Raw genomic sequence first — 22,794 nt, forward strand, 5'->3', positions numbered from 1 at the left:
TAGAGGAAGATGTGTATATGATTGCCTGTTACATCAACCTTAGGGCTGATTGTGGGCATTTCATGCCTTTTGATTCACGGCCATGCGCTGTCCGTTGCCTTTTCTAACTCAGGGCTGATTCCCAGAAGGCGCATGTAATGCTCCACGATGGAGAACCGGCCAGAGAGGAGTTCCAGGCCATGTCTCATGCACAGTGTTTGTGACATTATAGGGACGCATGGTCTGATGCCAGGAGTCTTTCTGTTCTCAGTAGACCAGGGAATCACTCTTGTCTCAGGGCTTCTAGTCTGAATTTGAAAAATGTTTCTGTAGGCTCACTCTTACTTCTTTTTAAATTTCAGATAGAATTCTTTCATGAAAACATGGGATTTGGTGACACAGGTAGAGCTGGCATCTGTAATTCTGATCAGTGCTAAAATCGCAGGGAGTACCTGTCCCAGTGTGGGTAGTTTGTTCAGCATGAATTATTTCTTTTTGTCTCCACTACTTTACATTGTCTGTAAAACGACACTGTGCTGTGCAGACACCCTCTTAGTGAACTGAAGTAGGACCTTTCATTCAATCTTTTTTTTTCCCTCCACCTTTATCGAGGTTTCAGTGACAACTTAAAATCGTACATACTTCGGTATACAGCTGGATGGTTTGACGTGCCTAGGCACGCCCCGCCCCATAACCCTGGAGCCTAGAGACGTGGTGTCAGAGGTCCCCACGCGGGACGTTCAGGACCCTCTGGAAAGGGAGTGCTCCCTGGGCATCGCCTCAGGCCACGGGGGTAGAGTGGGCATCCGCACCCCATGGGGGTGGCCCGGGCTCTCGGTCACCCCGTGTCGTTCACCACCTCAGAGATCTCGTTCCGCGTGTGGCAGTGCGGCGGCAGCCTGGAGATCATCCCCTGCAGCCGCGTGGGACACGTGTTCCGGAAGCAGCACCCCTACACCTTCCCTGGCGGCAGTGGCACCGTCTTTGCCCGGTAAGTGGCCGAGAGGCCGAGCAGGGCCCAGTGCACCGCTGACCGCCCCGTACGCAGGGCTGACCGTGGGCTGTGTGGAAATGTGTGCTCTAAGGGGCCGCCGCTCGGCAGTGACGAGGGCAGCTGTGGGGACTGAGGACAGCGGCATCCCGCTGAGTGACAGATGCTGGGCTCAGCAGGTTCCATGGGGCACGAGGTCACATGCAGGACAGCCTCAGAGCGACACAGCTGTCCTGATGGAGAGCAAACAGGGGTGGCCGGGGGTGAGGGTGGGGCGCAGGGCGGGGTAGGGCCAGTGGGACTGGTCACCGAACCGGGTGCCAAAAACGTGTTATGGGGAGATAGGAGAGAGGAGTGCTTGGACTTTTTAAATCACATGTTACCCTTCAAGGTGCAGTATATGAACAGCGCTAAAGGCAGCCACACAAGTTCAAGCCCAGGACCCACTGGGCTGTAGAGGCAGATAACACACGATAGATAATAGGTAGATTTTTGCAAACATGAAGACACCAAATGAAGAGTTTTCTGAAGAAAAAACAGCGAATTACCAGTGCGGGGGACGCCGTTTTTTCCTCAGGAATTCTTTCAGATGCGCAAGACAGAACCGTGCACAGGCCAGCCAGCCTGGCCCAGGGAGACGGGGGCGTTCAGCTGAAAAGATGACTTCAGACTCCGAGAGATGCTGCGAGCTAGGCAGAATGTGGTCACGCGGCCAACATGCTGGGGCAGGAGGACGGGTTTGCAGGGTGGGCGGGCGCTTGTCCCAGAGCCAGAGGAGCCTGTGGGGAGCAGCTCCTCAGTGCCGAGACGAGCCTGCAGAACAGAAGGCTGCCCAGTATGGCTGGAGCCCAGAGAACGAGGGTGGCACCGAGGGAGACTAGACCAGCTGGGTCTGCACCCTGTGCGTTGGGGGAAACTGGGTGTCTTTCGATGCAGGAGGAGGGGCAGCTCCTGTGGGTTTTACGCAGATACTCGACTTCTCTGTTGTGAACTTTAAGGGGGTCCTTCTGTCCCCTGGGTGGAGGGCCGCGAGGATGATGCCAGGAGGAAACGATGGTGCGAGTGACGTGTCCCCCCTCCACTGCAGGGCCGGGCAGAGCCGGGTGGCCAGGGCCAGGTGCCAGCTGCGGCCCCAGGCAGGCGTGTTTACCAATGGACGGGAGGGGGCCGGGGGGACTCAAGGGTGACCCCCAGGCTGCCGGTCACACACTTTGCTAACGGGATGCCCCTATGGACACAGGGAAACCTCAGAGCAGGGTGGGCGTGCACGGGGGGAGGATGGCCAGCTTATCTTTTATGTGGCATTTGAAAACTACTAAATACAGATTATAAGTATACCTGTCTTGTACAGAAGGTGGATTCTTAGCGTAACGTATCAACTTTCTAGGGAACCTTAATAGAAGCCAAATGTCAAATGATGCTTCTGACCAAGTTACCTTCTCCTCAAAAGTGTATCCTTTCCCAAATGTTGTCTAAACATCATTTCTGCTCTGTTAGAAACAAAAATATGCTCTTATACGATGAATTCTACAAAATCAAACAAACGGTGATAATGTACATTTTCCTCCGGGGCAGCATGAGATGCTTCCCAGAAACCTCTCATTAGAGACATCAAATACTTGGAATCAAAGCACAGATACCTACCAGCAAAGCGTGGGATTTCAGAAAACAGTGTTAAAGCACACAAAACATTGCTTTATGCACTTTGTTTAAAAGGAAAAAAGAGGCGCTCGTTTTTAGAAAGAAAACTTTTCCGTTGTATTTTACAGCCCAGGAGTCCCATACACTGGAGATGCGGGGAGGAAAGGGACCCAGGATTCAGAACTAGGGGGCAGCGTGGGTCTGTTAGGCCTTCAGCACGGCCGTCGCGGCCCCCGCCCTCCCTCCCTCCCTCTCTCTCTCTCTCTAGGTTGACTCACCTGAAAGATAAAGAGGTGGAATGTGTTATTTCTGAGGTCCCTTTCCAGTTCTCTTTAATTTCCTCTAATATGTGGCATTCAATGTATAAGTATTTTGCCACTAAAAATTGGGACTTAACAGCAATAGCTAATATTTATAGAGTGTTTCGTGTGTGCCAGGCTGTTGAGTGCCTTACAGATATTCACTTACGTACTCCTTATAAAACCTTATGAGTTAAGTACTATTATTAATTTGCACTTTGGGGGCAAGGGAGACTGAGGCACAAAGAGGTTCGGCTCCTTTGTCTGAGTTCACGCAGGTGGAAAGTGAGCCTCATCTCCGGCCCCTTGGCTCTGGAGTCCACGTTAGGTTTTATCTGGACCCCTAAGCACAGTTAGTGCCTGTGGCTGCCGGAACTCCGGCATGAGGTACAGGTTCTAAAAGGCATTCTAGCGTAGCAGGTAGGGGACCACCTCATTTGTGTAGGGTCACTGTGTAAGAGAAGCAGGGGAGGATGAATGAATGGAGAAGGGGCCTCGTGGGGTCCCGCCTTGTCTGCCCCCCAACCCTAGCTGTGCCCTGGCTGTGCCCTGGGCGCCTGCTGCTGTAGGGGGACCCAGGTGATGACACACCTGCAGGCTCTTCCATCACCTCACGTCCCTGGAGACCAGCTGAGAGAGAACCGTTGGGCGGTTCCTGCCTCTGTTTTTCACCAGCTGCGTTTCCAGTTGGCCCCTTACAAGCCTCTTACATAGCCTGTTTGGAGAGTGTCGCGTGTGTGCTTGCATGTGCATGTGGATTAGAGTTTCCCCAAAGGCCAGGGGCGCTCCCGGTCAGAGTAGCCATGGGGCAGGCGCCTTAGAAGGGTATTTGGGTTGAGTCGTTAATGGTGAGACTCATTCATGGCGAGGGAAACTACAAATAAATTAAATACAGCAAACAGCGGTTTAAACTTACTCTCTTACTAGACGTTTTTCTGTTAATACCACCAGGCAGTGTAACTGGCCAGTTCCACCCTCTCTGTCTCCTGCTTGCTTCCCGCTAGAGCTACCTTACCTGCACCTGGTGGGGGCAGGAAGGGAGCAAAGGCGGGAAGAACCCGGATAGACGAGAGCGGGCCCAGGTGCCCAGTACCTGCGGCCCCTGGAAGACCGCGTAGCGTATAGGAGGCGCCTAAGAAACATGTGAATAAATGACTTGAAACTAGTGCTGAGCGGCACATGAAGCTCATTCTCTGCAGCTACCTACGTATCTTTTCTATTAAGTAGACAGAGAAAGGGTGGTTTTGCATTTAGGAGTTGAGAAATGACTTAATCACTTAATGACTTAGGTGATTTAAAACCACTGTGTGATTGCAATTCATAAAACCTTATAATTTGGAGAAAACATCCTTCAATCTCCCTCTCCCTCTGTCTCTCTCCGCCCCACCCTTCTTTTCCCTCCACACACGTAGCGACTATGTACTGTTCTGTTATCTATTGTAATTTCACCCGTCAAGTCAGGGCCGTCAGTCCATGGCAACAGGCGACATGTACACCAGTATCTTTCATGGCCACGGAGGAGTCCATGTGTTTGACCACTTTACTGTTAACGGTCATATAGTTTCTATTTTTTCTGCCATTATACACTGTGCTAAATTGAGCGTATTTTCATTCCTGGTTGATTATTTCCTTGAGGTAAATTTCTAGAAGGCGGAACTGCTGGATCAGAGGACGGGTGCTCTCAAATTGTCTGCCTCTTATGGGGCTTTCTAAACAGCAGTCCATCTAGGTACATATGTCACTTTATACGAAGGATATATGCCCCAAACAAATTATTTTAGTCATTGTAACTCAGATGATTTGAAAGGCTCACCATTTAAAAGAGACCTTTCTAACAGAAGGAAGGTATTCTTGTAAAAGGTGAACGTTGCCTTCCTAATGTGTTTATCTTGGAAGAACAGAGCGCCTTCTATACGGGTTCTGAAAGAGCAGTGGCTCTATCTAAGCCTAAGGTGTGAGTCTGCTTTGGACCAGAGTCCAGGGGTACGGAGCACAGAGACTCACTGTCGTCACGCTGCTTCACAGATGCTCTAAAGAGAACTCCGGCAGGAGAAGATACTGATGCCGTGTGTGTGTGGCAGCCTTTAGTACATGTCACACACTCGAAGGCAGCTTGTCCCGGTGGCCTTGTTGATCGTGGGTCATGGTACTCTCCACAGCTGTGAGATGTAAGCACGGATGCCTCTGGCCTTCCAGAGGAGCCTGTTCCATCTTTTCCCTTCCGGCGCAGGGCAGTAAGAACCCCAGATGTGGGGCACACACTGCTGTCCCCCACTATTCCTGGTCCAAACAGGACAGTCCCTCAGCTCAGCTCTGCCGAAAGTAGTTTTTAGAGTAACTGTGGTGTGCTCTTAGCTTCTCCCCGGAGCTGTCTAGCAGTAGCTCTATCGCAGCCGCCTGAGAAGGGCTGCAGAGCAGAGGCCAGGGATTTCTTGGCCGTGCGCCCTGGCACCAGCCTTCTGCGGATGCACAGTGAGAGTTACTGCAGAGTGATCCACTTCTGTCCTTCGCGCAGCCCCTGCTGTAACATACCTGCCTGTGCTGTAATTCTCACTTGGACTTGTGCTCTGTGACAATCTGTGTTCTGTGAAAGACGAGGATGCGGGTTCTGTTGTTCAGTGAGCGCCTGCGGAACGCCAGCTACCCCGATACAGCCCGGGGGCTGGGGAGCTGCCTGCCCTCTGCTCCGCGCAAGCACCACCGCCGGGCCACCAGGCCCCCCGCCCCGCCCAAGCACCCTCCTCAGCAGCACTTCCTCGGTGCAGACAGGACGCCGCTGACAGAAAGATGGCAACGCGCGGCTCAAGGAGATGTGTTTTGTTTCTAGTAACACCCGCCGGGCAGCAGAGGTCTGGATGGACGAATACAAAAACTTCTATTACGCAGCAGTGCCTTCTGCCAGAAACGTCCCGTATGGAAAGTAAGTGTGACTCGTGCCCTCTCTTGCTGCTTTGCCTGGGATCCGTGTGTGTGTGTGTGTGTGTGTGTGTGTGTGTGTGTGTGTGTCTGTCGCAGCAGGGTGGTCAGCCCACACCCCAAGCAGCGTTCTGTGGCCAGAGTTGAGAAGAGCCACCAGGTGTTAAAGGGGGGCCCTACCCAAGGCCGGCGAGGGCCCTCTCGGGAGGTGCTTGGGAGACAGCGGGGTCCTGGGGACAGAAGTGTGGACGGTCCGGTCTCCACCGTCTGCCCCAGCTCTTGTCTCATCGGCAGACCTCCGGCTTTGACGTAGCGCCCGTCTGTTCTTTGCATTTATAAAGAAATCTTGTCGCCTTCTGCAGTATTCAGAGCCGACTGGAGCTCAGGAAGAAACTTAGCTGCAAGCCTTTCAAATGGTACCTGGAAAATGTCTACCCAGAGCTAAGGTGAGGCCCCGGGGCCGGGCTCTGCCAGTGGGCGCGGGGCCTGGAGGTGGTGGAGTGCAGACCATGCTCGGGGCGAGAGGCTGGGAGCGGGGCCCCAGCGCTGTCCCCAGGCCGCCCCCCCCGCCCCCCGTTCCTCACAGACCTGGAAACCCTCCCAGGTGTCAGTTCATGCAGCTCGTCCCCCTGGCGAGATGATGGGGCTCCGTGAGTGGCCAGAGGGGCAGCCCCCAGCCTCCCGAGGGGTGCCCTGTGCCTCCAGCCCTCAGGCCCTCCCGGCCCGGGCCTCACCCTCCCGGCTCCTCTTGCCCTGGAGACCCCAGGCTAAACCAGCTCCATCCCCTCCCCACCTGTGGGCCAGTGGGTGACGGTGCCCGGCAGAGGCCCGGAGGATGGCCTGCCCGGGGTGCCCCCTCCTCCAGGCTGGTTTTGACCTCACGTGTCACGGGAGTGACCACGCTGGCCCCCTGCTCCCCTCCACGAGGACTGATGACACAGAAATACTCCTGAGCTGCCCTCTTCACCTGGCCTGTCCTTTTAAAGGACTGCCCACTCGAGGCCTGAGGGAGCGCTCGGAGGACCTGCCGGTCTGCGGGCTTCAGGCTGCACCTGAACTTCCTCTTCTTAAAGGGCTTTTGCCGGACAGGTTTTGCCTCCAAGCGGCACATCCCTTTTTCCGAATATTCCAGCGCACCTTATAGCAGGTCGCGTGTCTCGAGCATGGGGTCTGTGACTGCAGGAGTCACCACCATCCTCTTGTGTGCTGACGGGCCCTTGAGAGCCCTTGTCGCAGAGATTTGAGAGTCGGGTCCCGCGGCCTGTCCCCTGCTGTTCACTCCCGTCGCTCTTTGGCTCCCTGTGCTTTTAAAGGGAAGCCGTGCGCCCCATGCCCCGAGGGGAAGGACATCACCCTGGGGCGCCCCTGGCCGTTGCCTCTCCCCTGGTCGGCCAGGGGCTTCACAGCAGTGGGCTCCAGCCCCTAACGGCGCCCACTTCGCTTTTGCTGTCACGGTGGCCTGTGACTTGGTGACGAGACGCCCGATGCAGTGACATTAAAGCACAGTTTCGCCCTGAGGTCCCCTGTGATTTGGGGCGACTTTGGGCCCTGCACCACCTGAGACCACATCTCAAGCGTTCACGCCACGGCGGTGGGCGGACCTGCTGCCCTGTCCGTGCCAGGCAAGGGGGGCGCCAGCCTGATGTTCGCGTGTGTCAGCGACACCTGCTGCCGTCCACTGCCTGCTTCCTGCGGGCCCGGCCCTGCGCTGAGTGCCGGGGTGCGGTGCTCCACGGCTCTCGCGGCGGCCCTGCGGGGAAGGACCGTGCGAAGGGGGCACGGGGCTGGAGAGGATGCGCCTGGCCAGCGCACGGCTGGTCCGCGGCCAGGGCGGGGCCCGGGCTCGAAGCCTGCCCCGTCCCCCCATTGTGCTGCCTCGCCCTGTTTATACTAGGCCACCCGACAGACCCACCTGTGGTCTCCCCTCTATTAGGTAAAGGCCAATCCTGAGTCTACTGGAAAGTTCCAGGCAGCAGGATCTGACCACATTAACTGCTTTCCTAAATGCCTGTCAGCAACTAACCCTGATGAGACAAGGGGCTTTTTCTTTCCCGAAAACCGTCCCTGGTACGAGATAGAAAGAATGCTTAGACTTAAAACCTGCACTTAGGGTTAGGAGTCGAGAGGCTCAGAGCCGTGCTGTCTCGGGGCACGGCCAGGCCTGCGCTGGGGGCACGTGGCCCGGTGGCAGCCTTCTTGCCGCCCGGCCCCGTTGTGAGGCAAGGGCTCTGAGCACGGGGCGGGGTGGGGGGCACGCACGGAGCCTGCGGCCCTCGAGCCCAGCGAGTGATTCTCTCCTTGGCTCCAGGGTTCCCGACCACCAGGATATAGCTTTTGGGGCCTTGCAGCAGGGGACCAACTGCCTGGACACTTTGGGACACTTTGCTGACGGCGTTGTCGGAGTTTATGAGTGTCACAACGCTGGGGGGAACCAGGTATGTGCACGGGGGCACCAGGGAAGGGGGCCCGAGGCCATATGTCCCACTGCCACCCTCCTCCTGCGATGGCTGCCCCCTCACAGCCGGCCTGGGGCCAGAGGGGACATCCTCCTGGAGCTGCCTTCCGCCTCGGGCGGGCTTGTCTGCGGCTGCAGGGCCAGGTGGCCCCCCCTCCCCATCGCCTTCCTGCCCCCTCTGTCCTGCCTGGCCGCGTGCTCCTCCCAGGGCCCCTGTCTGCGTCTGCACCTGCCCGTGTCCCTGCTCACAGACGCTTAACCACGGCCGCCAGGGCTGCCTGTTAGATGATAGAAGCTTAGATCTGAAACGCCCACCCCCTCGGTCCTCGTGGAAAAGGAGGGAGGTAAGTGAGGGCTTGACAGGCCCAGCCGTGGCCTGTGTGTCCCAGAAGAACAGGGCTCTAGAAGGTGCTTTTCCCGTGAGACAGTAACAGGTATTTGGTAAAATGAGGGCCTCGTGCCCAAAAATGGCCGGGCGATGCTGGGAACGCTCATCTCCTCGGGGGTCCGGCCGTTTTAAACAAAGGCTCTTTAACTCAGTGTATCCCACAGCCTCCTTTAAATAGAACCGTTTCAAAAGGGCGCCTGCCTTTGTGTGCAGTTGGCTGACCCCATCCTTCCGAGGAGCATCCTAGCAGACGGCAGCCCCGGACTCCTGGCCTCCTGTCTCCTGGTGGTGCTGTCTTCGCAGCTGCCCAGCGTGGCCCAGGCCTGGTAGATTAGACAAGTGAGGCACAGGGAGGGGGCAGCCCCCAGCCGGCTCTGGCTGCTGTCCCAGGCAGATGACCTCCCTGGCTCTCGGCGGAAGAGCCGAAGAGCTTCTGGGAAACCTGGGTCCCAGGTCCCCCGCCCGGATAGCCTAATTTCATGAGTCTGGGGTCAGAGAGCATCAGGGTATTTGAAAGCCCCCAGGGTGGGTGACCCCACGTGAGCGCTGGGCAGGAGGGCTTCCCAGCAGGAAGGATGCAGGGGCAGGTCACAGCGAGGCGGTGCGCCGCTTCCAGCCCCGCCGTCCCCCGAGGACCAGTCTGGGCCAGCGAGCCACTTCCGAGATCAGGCCGCCCAGTAGTCCTTTGTGTGCTGACGAGAATGTTCTAGATCTGCACCACCCAGCACAGCAGCCACCAGCCACCTGTGGGTGGCGAGTGTGACGGAATGTACAGTTCTCACTTTGTTTAACTGTAATTCGCTTAGCCACGCGCGGCTGGGGCCCCGGGGAAGCATCCTGTGGAGGTAGGAAGCCAGGGCCGCAGCGGCTGCGCCAGGTGGTACCCTTGCGAACCTTCCAGAGCGAGTCCCGTCTGAACTGAGGGCAAGTGGGTCCTGGGGATGAGAAGCGAGGGGTAAACGGCGTTTTCTTATGGTAAATCGGGCCCATGCTCTGGAAGAAAAAGGTGTGTCACCTGGTTTCTGGCTGGGCCTCAGCAGACACACAGGAAACGGGGAGCTTTAAGAGTGGCAGCTCAAAAGAGCGTTTCTTAAATATTCGTGCACTTTATTTTGCAAATTCAGATCACTGAAATGCGCCAGAAGAAGAAAGTGCAGCTCTCTGCTGTTTGCAGAGCTAGTTCGTTTTTCTGGAATTCAGTGTAAAGCCTGCTTTAAAATAGTGAAGCACGCCATAGCAAGAAGGTTGTAGCAACATTCAGACGTGAGCTTTCCCTGGGGATCAGCACCCCCGCAATACCTTCCAACACCTGCTTCCAAGAACAACCGAAAACCCCTCTCTGTACAGAGTCATCCACCCGTCACTCCTCTTACCCAAGTGGGGACGGGGTCTTTTTGTCACTGGATCACACAGATGGTCTGCTCCTTCCTGGGACCTCTGTGGTACCTGGTGGTGCTTTGAAAGCACCCCATTCCGCCCCACCCCCCTGTGGAAGGAGAACATTGTGGAAGATTGGAACCAACCCTCAGGGCCCGGCATGTGGCCCTTCTGACGAGACACTGCAGACTCAGAGCCAAGAGCCCCCAGGGACAGGTGGACACAGGTGTGCACAGGGCGTCCGAGTTTGGGCAACGGTGGAAAATAGGCCGGGCAGGACCTTTCAGAGCCTTTGGTAGGCTACTAGTGAATCTGCAAGAGAGATGCGGGGTCCAAATGCAGTGTTTCCCTAATTTACTTGACCTAGAACCAACTTTTCATAGAATTCCTCACAGAGTACGCTTGGAGAAACCCTAATTAAAAGGTGAGAGGGCTTCCCTGGTGGCGCGGTGGTTGAGAGTCCACCTGCCGATGCAGGGGACACGGGTTCGTGCCCCGGTCCTGGAGGATCCCACATGCCGCGGAGCGGCTGGGCCCGTGAAAAAAAAAAAAAAGGTGAGAAAGTTGAAGCTGAGGGGACTCCCTGTTAGGGGACAAGGAAGCCTGCCCACACGCCAAGGGGCTTGCCCTTCCTCTCCTGGACAGTGACCCGAGCCCACCCCTCCCAGCTGGACCTGTGTCTCACCGCTGGCTGGGGGAGGGGTGCGCGTGTAGCCTCCAGGTGTCATTGCTTTCTTCTTTTAAGATTTGATGAAAGTTCATAATAATGCAATTGACAAGGAAATTTAGTTATTTCTGAGGTGTACATTTTAAAGTAATAACTAGAATTATGACTTCTAACATTACACCAGAACAGAACATATAAGATTTTTAGAAATTTCATGTAATGTCTGAAACATTTATATTAACATATTTCCATACAAATAACCGAAAGAAAGTTCTAGTATTAGTTGTTTTTTTGACATGTATGCACTGATGTGTATAAAATTGATGACTAATAAGAACCTGCAGTTAATGCTTTCTTGATAACAGAGCGTCTGCGCCAATGTGACTCGGGTACTGAGCAGTGAGGCTTCTCGGAACGGAACGTTCTGTGTTCCTTCCCTTAGCTCTGTCCCCTGAGGACAGAAAAAAGAAAAACAACGTCTCCCTAGCACTTAATCGTGCCTAAAGTTACATGACACAAGCACTAGTGTGATACCCGCTCTCCCACAGGGGAGGAAGCCTCCAGGGGGCAGGGCCTGGCCTGTGTGCTCGCTGCCAGGAGTCTGAGTCATTGCAGGCGCTCAGCGGACAGTCACTGGGTGGATGAACGGACAGACGGATGGACAGATGACTTGCAGCAGCTTTCCTGGATGTCCAGCAGAAGCGGGGCACGGGGAGGGCACCCCCTGTGGGATTCTGAGTTGGAAGAGGCCTCGCTGCTTCCAGATCCTGAGGGCTCGCGTGGGTTTTATCCCTTTGCAAGGGTCAAGTCCTCGAGTGCCGGTCAGAAGCCTCACCCTCCTGTCTCCGCCATAGCTCTGCCAAGAGCAGGCTCCCAACCTCCTCTCCCGCCTTCCACCCTGTGACCCCACTCACCCATCGTGTCCCCTCCCCGGCCTCCTGCCCTTTCAGACGCTTTTGTTTAGTGTTCAGAGTACGTAGTTCCGCTCTCAGCTCTTAAGGGATGTGTGTCTGTTTTTTAAGATCATAGGCAAGTTATTTCAGCACTCTCTGCCTCAGTTTTCTCATCTGTAAAATGGAGATAATAGTAGCTTCTCATAGGGCTGCTGTTGAAGGGCTTAGAACAGTGCCAGGCGCATCACAGGCACCCAGGGTGCAATACTGGATCCAATCCTGGGGACCTCACGGAGCGTCCCGAGCATCGGTAGGCCAGCTTAGTGCTCAGTGATGAGGCACGTGGTCTGTAACTTCACACGTGACAAGCCACAGTCCTAAATGCTGTTTCCAAACCACACCCATGTCGGGGCAGCCAGTCCAAGGAAACGTTGACCCTGAACTGTCCCCCTTGTGGGTAGCCAAGCTGGACCTGCAGCGTTCACAGCCCGCGGTTCATGACGGGAGATGGGGTGTGGAGCTCTCACCTGCGTTTGGGCTTAAGTTCTTACTGCTGTTGGCCGAGTGCTCAGTCAGTTATGAGGCTCCCCGACACCCCCGGCTGGAGACTTGCTCTTAGGCACAAAGTCCTTTGCTGGCCCTGAGCTGGTCAGGGCTTCTGAAGCCTGTTGCCCGCGTGCCGTCCCCTCCGGGGCCCTTCCTTGTGGCATCCTTCACCCCGCGGCCCCGCGGGCCGAGCCCTGACCTTGGCTTTGTGTTGCAGGAGTGGGCCCTGACCAAGGAGAAGTCGGTGAAGCACATGGACTTGTGCCTGACCGTGGTGGACCGGGCGCCCGGCTCCCTCATAAAGCTGCAAGGCTGCCGGGAGAACGACAGCCGGCAGGTAGGTGCCGGCCGGGGGCCAGCCCAGCAGGCCCAGCTCCCCCGCCCCCCAGGGCCTGGATCCCAGCGGGGACGCTGGGTGTTCACAGGCGGCACCTTATGACTCGCGCTGTTCTGCGTCCCCGCGTGGAGCCCCTGGCAAGCACTGGGATGCCTGAGGGGCGCAGGGCGTGGCTGGTCCTTCTGCCGGGAGGTCACCGTCCTGGTTATTATTCCTCCCCGCCTGCATCCATCTGTTTATGTTCGGTCTGTCCTCTAACAGGCTGCAGAGGCAGGGCTGTGCTTTGAGGCTCGTGTTCAGCTCCTGCGCAGGTCTGTAAGGGCCTCCCAGGCTGGGCACTGGGGCAGGGGGTGGTCCCAACACCAGAGGCGGCTCCCCTCACCCTGGCGGCCAGCTGAGCCGGGCGGGGCCCTTCCTCAGACGCGGCCCTCGTGCCCAGCTGTGGGTACTGCGCCCAGAAAGGCTCTGTCTGGTGATGCCCGAGAGCACCCAAGGGACGGGGATGCTGGTGGCCAGTGTGCGTGGGTTAGCACGCCACCGACCCCTGGTCCAGGAGGGGGTGGGGTGACCAGCGGTGTCCCTGGCCCCTGGCTTCTCTGTAGCTGGTGCAGCCCAGCCAGTGCACCCCACCAGGAGCGGTGCTGGCCCGAGCCAGCTGAAGTTCAGCTTTGCTTTAAAAATGAAAATGTTTGACTTTACTCACGAGAAGTTAATGAAACACTGACCTACAGACCAGCCTAGAAAAGGTGTTGAGGTTCATGATAATGTCTCCAGAGGAGGTGTTTCACCCCGGTTCACTTCCATTGCTGACGAACCCCCCAAGCCCGAAAGGAAGACCTATATTTTATAAAAATATAGAGAGAGAGGCCTTTATTTCTGAAGCCAGAGGCCTGCTGTGGCTTATTTCCGAGTATGTTCTCATTCTCTTCCCCACACCACTGGCCATATTAAAGAGAAATTCCGCACGTTTTTGTTTATTCATTAAGTATTTTTCCTTTTTAAGTTTACAAATTGTAAACGATTAAGGTGCAACTGGACGAGACGTTACACGCACACTCGTGTTACTTTTTTCCAAACGCTTCAGAACCTATGTTTACCTCTTTGGCCGGTTTTCTCTGACCTGCGCCCTGGGGGAACCTTGGGGGCAGAGCCTTTCTTGGGCCTAGGGGGAGTGGCTAGTGCAACCCCCAAAGGACTTTCCCACGTGCCCACACGGGGAGCCGGGCTTGTCCTCTTCCGTCCCTCCTCACGAGACTCACGGGTCTGGGGAAACTGAGGCCTGGGGCTGGCTGGAGCCGGGAGCCCACGTGGGCTTCCTACCCACCACTCCTTTCACAGAAGGGAAGCTGAGGCCCAGGGTCCCCCAGGAGCACCGAGGCCCACACCAAGCTCCCTTGCTTGGAGCCCAGTTGTCAGGAAACACTTGAAAAGGGCCGTCTCTCCTCTGTCCCCGCCCCCCACCGCCTGCTTCCAGGTGCCCCCCGCCCTGCTCTGCAGCACCCCAGCAGGTCCCTAAATGCCCACCTGTGTTGACAGCTGTGGCACCCGAGTGAGAAGGAGAGGGGCTGGTAAACACGGAGGCCACTGTCCCCAGCCCCAGCCTCCTGGGACCTGCGTCGGGTGAGCGTGGGGCCGGGCCAGGTGCCCTGCCAGGTGCCCTGCCTTTACAGCCGGGGCGTCTAGGGTAAAGGAGGGATAGAGTGATGACTTTATCCGGGCTCCAAACCTTTGTTAAGAACAGACAGATGCTCCATCTCTGGAGGGGTCTCCTTCAGTGAGAGCTTGCTGTACGCCAAGGGCTGACGTGTTCCTGCCACCTTCCGGCTCTCACCCTGAAGGGCTCACGTCATAAGAGGGAGAAAGGCCTGCAAACAATGAGCTCTTCTGGGTGTGTGGTGAACATAAGTGGGGATCTCTTAACCTGTCAAGCCCGAGCCCTTCCTTGCCTGGTAGAGAACGTGTGGCCCTTTCAGTAGAGCCTCTGCATCTGGGAATCTGCCCACCCCACCACAGCCGTCTGCGCCCAGGGCTCCGGGCTGCCGAGGCCGCCTCCCACGGACGGAGCTGGGGTTTGGGCGTTGTTGAGGCCTTCCACCTGGCTGACGCTGTGACACAGGCAGCGCTCCCCAGGGAACGGAGTCAAAGTCCACCCATTCCAGATTCTTTGTCAGGCAAGCCCTGGCCACTCAGTGACACGTGGACGTTGGCAGCGTATGACAGCGCAGGAGGAATGGCAGCAAAGAGGGAACAGGAATGAAGGAGGAGGTGATGGGCAGGTGACGGGTGGCCCCTCTCCCTGTGCCCATTGGATTGCACTGCGTTTCACTGTTGGCAGAAACTCCAGGCCGGCAGGCTGGCTTCACAGGCGGCCCAGGGTCCCCACGGGGGCGTCCTTGCAGGGCCCCTCCCTGCCTTGCTTTGCCTCCTTTGCACCTCATTCACTTGCCCTTCGAGAGGAGGCTTCTCGGCTGGTTCTGTCTCAAAGCTGCACTCCTCTTGCCAGTTGGAACATTGGCTTTCCAGGCACATCTGTGTGTTTGTGTTAGGTGTGCATTTGCAGAGTCAAGGGGGAAAGGAAAGCAAGAGTAAGAAAATGTAATTCCACGACGTCCAAAGGATTTGCAAAAATACCAACGGAAGGGAGCTTCTGTGCATACAGTGTAAAAAATTAACTAGAATCACAGACTGCATTAATGAAGGGAGAGCTTATGGAAGAAAAAAGCATGTTCCTTTTTTTTTTTTTTTGTAAAGAACAGACATTCGAGATTTTTACATGGGGATAAACAACATGAGAGGCCCTCAGGTTTCCCACGGCTGGGCTGTGGGCCTGTTCGCTGCTTTGCCTGGCCGGTTTGGGTTTAGTGGGGCACAGGTGCGTACCCACAGGCGTACAAAGGCGCTACGCCCTGGACTGTACGGGTGGCACACGCAGAACTCGGCAGGTAGCGCTCGGGGACTTAGGGTAGCTGAGACAGGCTTCCACAGCCGCCAAGGTGGAGAGAGTGCAGAGACAGTGGAGAGGTCGTGTCCGCAGCAGGGCATTCTGTCCACACAAGCACCCCTTTCCCTCCCATTGGCCTCACCCCATCCCTCTGGCACAGCACGAGGCCCTACGTGTACGCGGGCACGCTGAGGGGCCCGGGCCCGGCACCAGCCTCAGCAGGGCTGCTTTCAACAGCCAGGGGCAGGCAGCCTGGGCCCTCCTGGAGCTGACCTGGTTCCTGTGGCTGCTTCCTCGAGGGGAAATATCAGCAGATGAGGCCGTCTTGTGAAAGAATGCCAAGTCTCTGCAGGAAATTCCCCCATGTGTCGAGTCCTTAAGACCGAGGAGGGGCAGGGGCCCAAGCATGGGGCTTGGTCGAGGGGATGCCCAAAGAGGGTGAAGGATGGGTCAGGGAAGCGGTCTCCAGCAGGGCCCGGAGACGAGGTTTGGGGCTGCAAACCAAGCGGAGAGTGCTGGTTTCTTCCTGGGCCCTCAGCGGACCCTGTTTTGTCCCCGTGAAACAGGAGGGAAGGGGGCAGGGCACAACCTTTGAAAGAATGACATAGCCCGAGGACACAATATAAACTGATTAGAACCAAATGGGTCCAAGATGGGGGACGAGTCGACTTCCACTAGACCTTGAGCCTCAGTATACGCTCACTGTGACACATCAGCAAGCTAAATGACACACCCACAGGCGCCATGACAGTTCCAAGAGCGACCACAAGGGTCAAAAAGAGGGCCGTGGCCCAGTTCCTGGAAATCCCCGCCCCTTCCCCCAAACAGCTGGAATACTCCTACCACTCATTAGCCTGTGAAATGACCCACCCCTATAAAAACGGACAACCCCAGACCCTGGTGCCACTCTCGCCTTCTGAGATGGCCCACAATGTCTGTGGAGTGTGTGTCTCTAAATAAATCCACTTCTTACCCATCTATCACTTTGTCTCTCGCTGAATTCTTTCTGCAATGAGACACCAAGACCCTGAGAAGGGAAGTGTGATCTCAGCTGGAAGCCTGTGGGTTTTGGCCGGGTTGGAGTTCCAGCCGCGTGCGTTCAGGTCCCAGTCTGAGGTGCGTGGTTTCACCCGGGCTGCTGCGGATGCCCGTCCATCCTGGTCAGAGACCTTGTGGTGAGTGCAGCCCGCAGACCCTGAGAGCAGCCCCGCTGTGCCCTTTCCTGGCGGCGCCCCTGCTGTAAGGTGTTCTCCTGTCTTTTGCAGAAATGGGAGCAGATCGAGGGCAATTCCAAGCTGCGGCACGTGGGCAGCAACCTGTGCCTGGACAGCCGCGGGGCGCAGAACGGCGGCCTGAGCGTGGAGGTGTGCGGCCCCGCGCTGTCCCAGCAGTGGAAGTTCTCGCTCAACCTGCAGCAGTAGAGCGAGCCGCCCGCATCCTCCCGCGCCGTCGGGCCCGACGACGAGCCCGACCGAGCCCGACATTATTGATTCTGTTTCTTAAACTTTTGGAGAAACTATATACCTCAGTATTCCATCACGGTCTGAAGGTCGGAGGACCTCGGCGCGGGGCGGGCGGCACCGGGGCGGCGAGGAGGGAGGAGCTGGCCCACCGACCCCGGGCCCCGCCGCCTCTCCCCGCCCCGCGCCACGCGGATGGATGCGGGAGCCCCACGCCTGTGGGCGACAGGACCGGGAGGGAAGGGGCGGCGGCCGCAGCACAGCGAGCGGAGCTCTCCAGCCTCCACTCGGATCCGCGGATAGCACGTCCGGTTTCCATCCGGGTCACGGTCACGTCACGGCGTTTGCCCTGCCCCGCCCTCCCAGCTGTCTTCCCGGTGCAGACCCCCTTACACGTGGCGTACCTGCTCTCTTTGGATATGAACTTTGCTGTGGTGGGACACTGCACACAGACATGTATGAAGAAAGAATGTACGGTCAGTTCCTATGGTTTCTGTAGGTCACCCTCATCCTGTAAGTTGTCCACAAAGCAGATCACAGCGTCAGGAGGAGGGGCTGAGCCTCCTTTGCCCCCGGAGCCTTATAGGTGGGTAGGTCCTGCTGTGGCCGCCGCCCCGGGAGGCTCGCCCTGCCCCGAGGCCCGGACCCCGGCGGCATCTCGGTTTGGCTTCAGCTGGGAGTCGTGTCCTGCTCTGTGTGGGAATCCACTTTTCGTGCCCTTGGTGTCTGTAAACCCTGAATGGGTTACGTAATTTGACAGAGTATTGCTTCGGGTCTTTGTAAATTAGGTTTCTTTTCTCTAAGGATAAAGTGAGTAAACAAGCCTCTGCCGGCTCCCAGTGACGGTGGGAAGCTGTCCCAGGCGGCCCTGGCCTCACGGTGAGGGCCCTGGTGTTCTGGCACCGCTGTGAAGGTCACCTGGGCCCAGTCCCGCCTGCCTCAGGGGCTCTGGGTCAAGAATTAGGAAAAGTGCAAACCAAACAGCACCTGCTCAATGACGCTGACGATTCGGGGCACAAAACGGGAGCTTTGTGGCTTAGGAGGCGCAGGTCGGCATAAACCACAAGACGGTCGTGAACTAAAAGTAAAGCAGGAAGAGCGGCCTGGGCGCGGCCCTGACACCCAGGCGTGTCCCCGCAGAGCCCTCCTTGCCTCCGAGGTGCCCACACGCAGGGGTAGCCCAGCCGCAGACCCCACGGGGCGCCCCGGTCATTCTCGTGGTCACTGCCCTCCTGCCTTCCTGCGCCCCCCTCACCCAGCACTTCGTCACACAGATGCCCCGTGTCCAAGAGGCGTCACACGGGCACAGCTTCAGGCCCCTCTGGGAGGTCACAGAGAAGTGACCCCAGAAGATTCTGCCAGGTTGGCACTCGGCCAAGTGCAGCTCTCTCCTGCCTGTTTCTTCTAGGAAAGGGGACGTTGGTCTTTCTTCCTCCACTGCAGAAGCCCCCCATGTGTTTGCTTTGTGACGGTGGGCTCGGGCCTGGAGGCGTGGCTGGGTGACTTTGTTCTGCTTCTTTTGGCCCCCTGCCGACCAACCAGGTGTATCTTCGGTGGACCGGGAGGCCGTAGCTGGATTAACTCGGCACAGCTGTATCTTCAGAGGCTGATCGTGACCACCAGTAGGCTCTTAGGGGGAGTCCTGGGTACCTGTGCAAGGCTGCTGAGTACAGGTGGGGCAGGAAGCAGCCACCCAGATCCTGGGTTCCGTTGTCAGGCGACTTCTACTGTTAGGAAAAAAATCCCATGGATGGAAAACAAATTTGGCTTTAAAGTAACACAAATTTTAATCAGGTTCTTGACAAATTCTTTGCCCACCCAGAAGTCTTACCAACCTTTGTACCCTTGAGATGCGTCCCCCCGGGGCCCTTGGGGGGCAGCTCCGCCATCCCTGGGGTGGTAGGGCTGGCGGCCTTGGCAGGCGTGGGCATTGTGGGCTGAGGTGGGCTGGGAGGGCTCCCTTGGGTGAGCTATGTTTACATGACACAGTGTGCCAAAGTGACTTACTGTGGCTGCATTACTTTCTAGTCATCGGGACTGTCCCCCTCTCCCACTCTTGTTTTTACGAGTAAAGATCCTTTCCTCAAAGCCCTTGGAGCAAAGCGTGGCGAAGTTAGTTGTCTTCTCTGTGCTGGTCTTTCTTATGTCTTCATAAAAGCTAAAATGATGGTATCTGTGATATGTTTTGCAAATTCAAAATATAGTTTGGTAATTTTTTTTCCAGTTGATTTTTAAAAAGAACTGCTGTACAGAGCTTGTACTTCGTCCATTTTATAGATGGAAACCATCCTTGAAAATTGTTTAACTTAAATAAAGAGGAGATACTTTATAGATACGCTCTGCTGGCGGCTACAGTCACTCTTGGTCTTTATAGGACGGACTTGACTGGTGTTTGGGGGCTGTGATGATGGTCTCTCTTGGAGAGGGGTGCTGCTCGATTACCATGTCTTATCACACTTTTAAAATGCGTTCACCTTTTACTGCTGCACCTTTTGATGTTTATTCTTTTTTTTTTTTTTTTTTGCGGTACACGGGCCTCTCACTGTTGTGGCCTCTCCCGTTGCGGAGCACAGGCTCCGGACGCGCAGGCTCAGCGGCCATGGCTCACGGGCCCAGCCGCTCCGCGGCACGTGGGATCTTCCCGGACCGGGGCACGAACCCGCGTCCCCTGCATCGGCAAGCGGACTCTCAACCACTGCGCCACCGGGGAAGCCCCCGATGTTTATTCTTATTTGGAATAATAGCCGTTATCATCTGTGGAGTGTTTATGATGTGCCAGGCCCCACTCCAGGCACTTAAATACATCCTCATTGCCTTCTCACAGTAACCTGGGAGATAGCATTACCGGCTGCATTTTACAGTTGGCTGGGGAAGCTGCTGCTTAAAGCTGCCGGCCTGCTCAGCGTCACAGGCTAACCTGCCCAAGGTCACGCCACTCCTAAGTACGCCCCTGGCCAGCCCCAGGCGCTGAGAGCCAAAGCCTGTGCTCCAAACCAGGGCAGGGGAGAGGCTGAAGGGCCAATATCATCACAGCTTTTAGAGTATTTTAAATGCTTATTCTATTTACCAGTTACCCGGGCTCTCCAGTTCCATTCCAGGCGAACTTGAGTCCTTGCCCCTCTTCCTGGGCCTTTAAAACTACCTTCCTTTGGACGACCCCACAGGTGTGTCAAGGAAACACAATACTGACCAATTCTTTAGCAATTTGGGTTGCAACTGGGGAGGCTGAAAAGATGGCCCCGATGAGTGTTTTGAACCTTCTGGAGGCCCTGTTTCTGCATCCTCTTTCTCCATTATTTGAGACAACCAAAATTTGCTCCGCTGCCATCTGAGAAACAGGAAGAGCTCTTAGCGTAATTGTGCAGGACCCATCAGAGGCCTTTAGGAACTGTGTGTGTGTGTGTGTGTGTGTGTGTGTGTACCGCTTTGACAACAGGAATTTTCTGAGAAACTCTCTATGTTGCCCTGATGCCCTGGAGACCTAAGAGCAGGGGGAACGTGTTAAATGCCAGAAGAAGAGGATGAGCAGAGTGTCTGGCAGGCTCAGGTTGGGGTATTTGGAGACAGGATTGGGTCAGTCTGGCCAGAGGTGGAGACCCGCATGCTGAGGAAAGACTTTGGGCCGATTCTGGGGGGAGGGGAGCTATATGAGCCTTGGACTAGAGCAGGGAGGATCAGGTTTGCAAAAATATTTAGAGTAAGGGACTTCCCTGGCGGTCCAGTGGGTAAGACCCCGCACTCCCAGTGCAGGGGGCCTGAGTTCGATCCTTGGTCGGGGAACTAGATCCGGCATGCATGCCGCAACTAAGAAGCCCGCGTGCCGCAACTAAAGATCCCACGCGCCACAACTAAGACCCAGCGTGGCCGAAATAAATAAATATTTTAAAATATATATTTAGAGTAAAATACTTAACCCACCTCGGCTCTTTGATTCTGCAGTATATTTCACGTTTTAAAAAATATTCAGCCAGAAAAATAAGATGTTTGCACACCCTCTTCTGTCCACGGACTTGCCTGAAAGAAAAAAGAAAATTTTCTTCCTAGATGTTCTTACATATTCCTGAGCAACTTACTAATAATACAATATATATGTATTTGATTTTATGTATTACGTGTGCCTGCACATGATAAACATGTTTCCAAAAGCCCTTGCATCTGTGGGGTCCCAAAGAAGTAATGAGAAGTATTCCCCCAGCAGTTCCTGCCTGAGCACCCGCGGGGCCTGGCCCTGGGTGCTGGGCAGGGGCTGCTGAAAAGACCGTCATGGTCCCCGCCACAGGTTACACCCCCAGGGGAGGCCGACTTGGACCCAGATCTTGAACACAGGAAGATAGACTGAGTCACAGCAAGGTGCTGGCCTCCTGAAGGTCATGGAAGGAATCCTCGGGGTTGACGGGGGGCAGGGGGGGTGTTGAGGGGCGGCGGTTTGGTTCACCGTCAAGGGCCAAGATGTGAGAACTCAGAGTGGCCGGTGCAGGCTCACTGAAGAACTTCCAGAAATTAACTGTCCACGGTGTTCTTGAAGTTGCGCAGAATTCTCTGCTGAAGCACTTTCAGTGAAGAGTGTCAGAAATCCAACTGAACGTAGTATAAATGGAGACATTTATTATCGCATATGACAGCAAGGCCCAAGGTGACAGGGTTCTGGATTGGTTCTGGGACGTGACTTCATTGTGAGCAACTACCCTCGTCTGCCCGACCGTCCCCTCCCCCGTCCGTCCCAGGCGCGCGAAAACCCTCCGCGAGAAGGAAGCGTTTCCTGCTGCCCTGTGCGTCTTTCTCCTTCTTTCCTGCCCGCCCACCAGCGCAGACGCCCCTTTCCCAGTGATCACCACCCCCTGCACAGAACCTCTCGGGCCCCACTGCCCAGAACCCGGCGCCCAGGTGCCAGGGCAGAGGGCAGCAGTTCCCTCCCAGCGCCACCGCCCTGTGTCATGGGGTGGGGGTCTGCCGGCGGGGAGGACAGGGCGGGGCAACCGCTAGGGCGGGCGCAGCACCTGCCGCATTTGTCGTCCCTGAAAGACGGCTGTACGGCCGGCCGAACGGCCGGGGCGGCCACGTGGTCACAGGCTCCTGCGTCCTCGGTGGAAGGCGGCTTCACCCTGGTCCTCTGGCGCCTGCTGGCCACGTGGGGCCTCTTTGTTTTCAGGTGAGTGAGATGTATGGCTTGGGGTCGCAAAGACAAATGACGCCGAGACGGTTATCAAAATATGTTTATAATATGTGTTTCTGAATGCGTTAAATAACGAGGCCTCATGTCTGATTGCTGCCATAATTTCAAAGTAGTAATGCGCGTAAGCAGTAGTTTGAAAAATCTAGTTAGCGTGATGTGAAGATACCTGTGATGTGTGTGTGTGTGACCAAGCTTGCAGTTCATTGGCTACGTACGTTCAGTTGGAGGCAAAACAAAATAAAGCTTCTGGAAAACTCTAAGAATCTCGGAGTAGATGACACCTGTCACCCACAGCTGTGCTCTGGGACCAGCTCTGCGCCTCGGCGGCCGCCTCTTCTCCTCCCAAGCTGACCTTGACCCCGGGCCTGGCTCCAGCCTTCTTTCTGAGGGCCAAGTGGGACAAGCCTGTTGCCCAGGTTACCCACAGTGAGACTGTCCTCCTCCTGGTCCAGCGGGAGGGCAAGGAGCCCGGGCAGGACACCGTGGGGCGGGGCGGGCTGGCGCCCGGGAAAGCTGGGGGGGGGGCGGGGCGGGGCGGCGGGGGGAGGGAGGCTTGGGGTGCGCAGCGAGCGTCGAGGGGCCCTCAGCGCCATTCTTGCCTCCCAGCCCCCGGGTCAGCACAGGAAAGTCACTTCACCGGGTCTGAGAGGGGGGCACGGTCACGGTGAGATGCGGCCCGTGAGATGTGAGAGCATCCCCGGCGGGGCGGGCCTCACGGCGGGCGGGCGGTG

The 22,794-nt window shown here is 56.4% G+C and overlaps 1 protein-coding gene across 2 annotated transcripts in view; it reads left to right on the forward strand.

Annotated features, from left to right (window-relative positions):
- The window catches only part of GALNT2 (polypeptide N-acetylgalactosaminyltransferase 2), a 181,064-nt gene extending 161,839 nt beyond the window's left edge, over nucleotides 1-19,225 (forward strand). For both annotated transcript variants that reach the window (XM_033408885.2, XM_004281564.4), the window contains exons 11-16: nucleotides 844-970; nucleotides 5,738-5,830; nucleotides 6,189-6,272; nucleotides 8,135-8,261; nucleotides 12,370-12,489; nucleotides 16,696-19,225. In XM_033408885.2, the coding sequence (XP_033264776.1) occupies nucleotides 844-970; nucleotides 5,738-5,830; nucleotides 6,189-6,272; nucleotides 8,135-8,261; nucleotides 12,370-12,489; nucleotides 16,696-16,851 (707 nt within the window). In that variant the 3' untranslated portion in view covers nucleotides 16,852-19,225. The remainder of the gene's footprint in view (nucleotides 1-843; nucleotides 971-5,737; nucleotides 5,831-6,188; nucleotides 6,273-8,134; nucleotides 8,262-12,369; nucleotides 12,490-16,695) is intronic.
- Nucleotides 19,226-22,794: the final 3,569 nt, after the last annotated feature.

Source organism: Orcinus orca, chromosome 14 (genome assembly GCF_937001465.1).
Source record: "Orcinus orca chromosome 14, mOrcOrc1.1, whole genome shotgun sequence".
Classification (NCBI taxonomy): Eukaryota; Metazoa; Chordata; class Mammalia; order Artiodactyla; family Delphinidae; genus Orcinus; species Orcinus orca.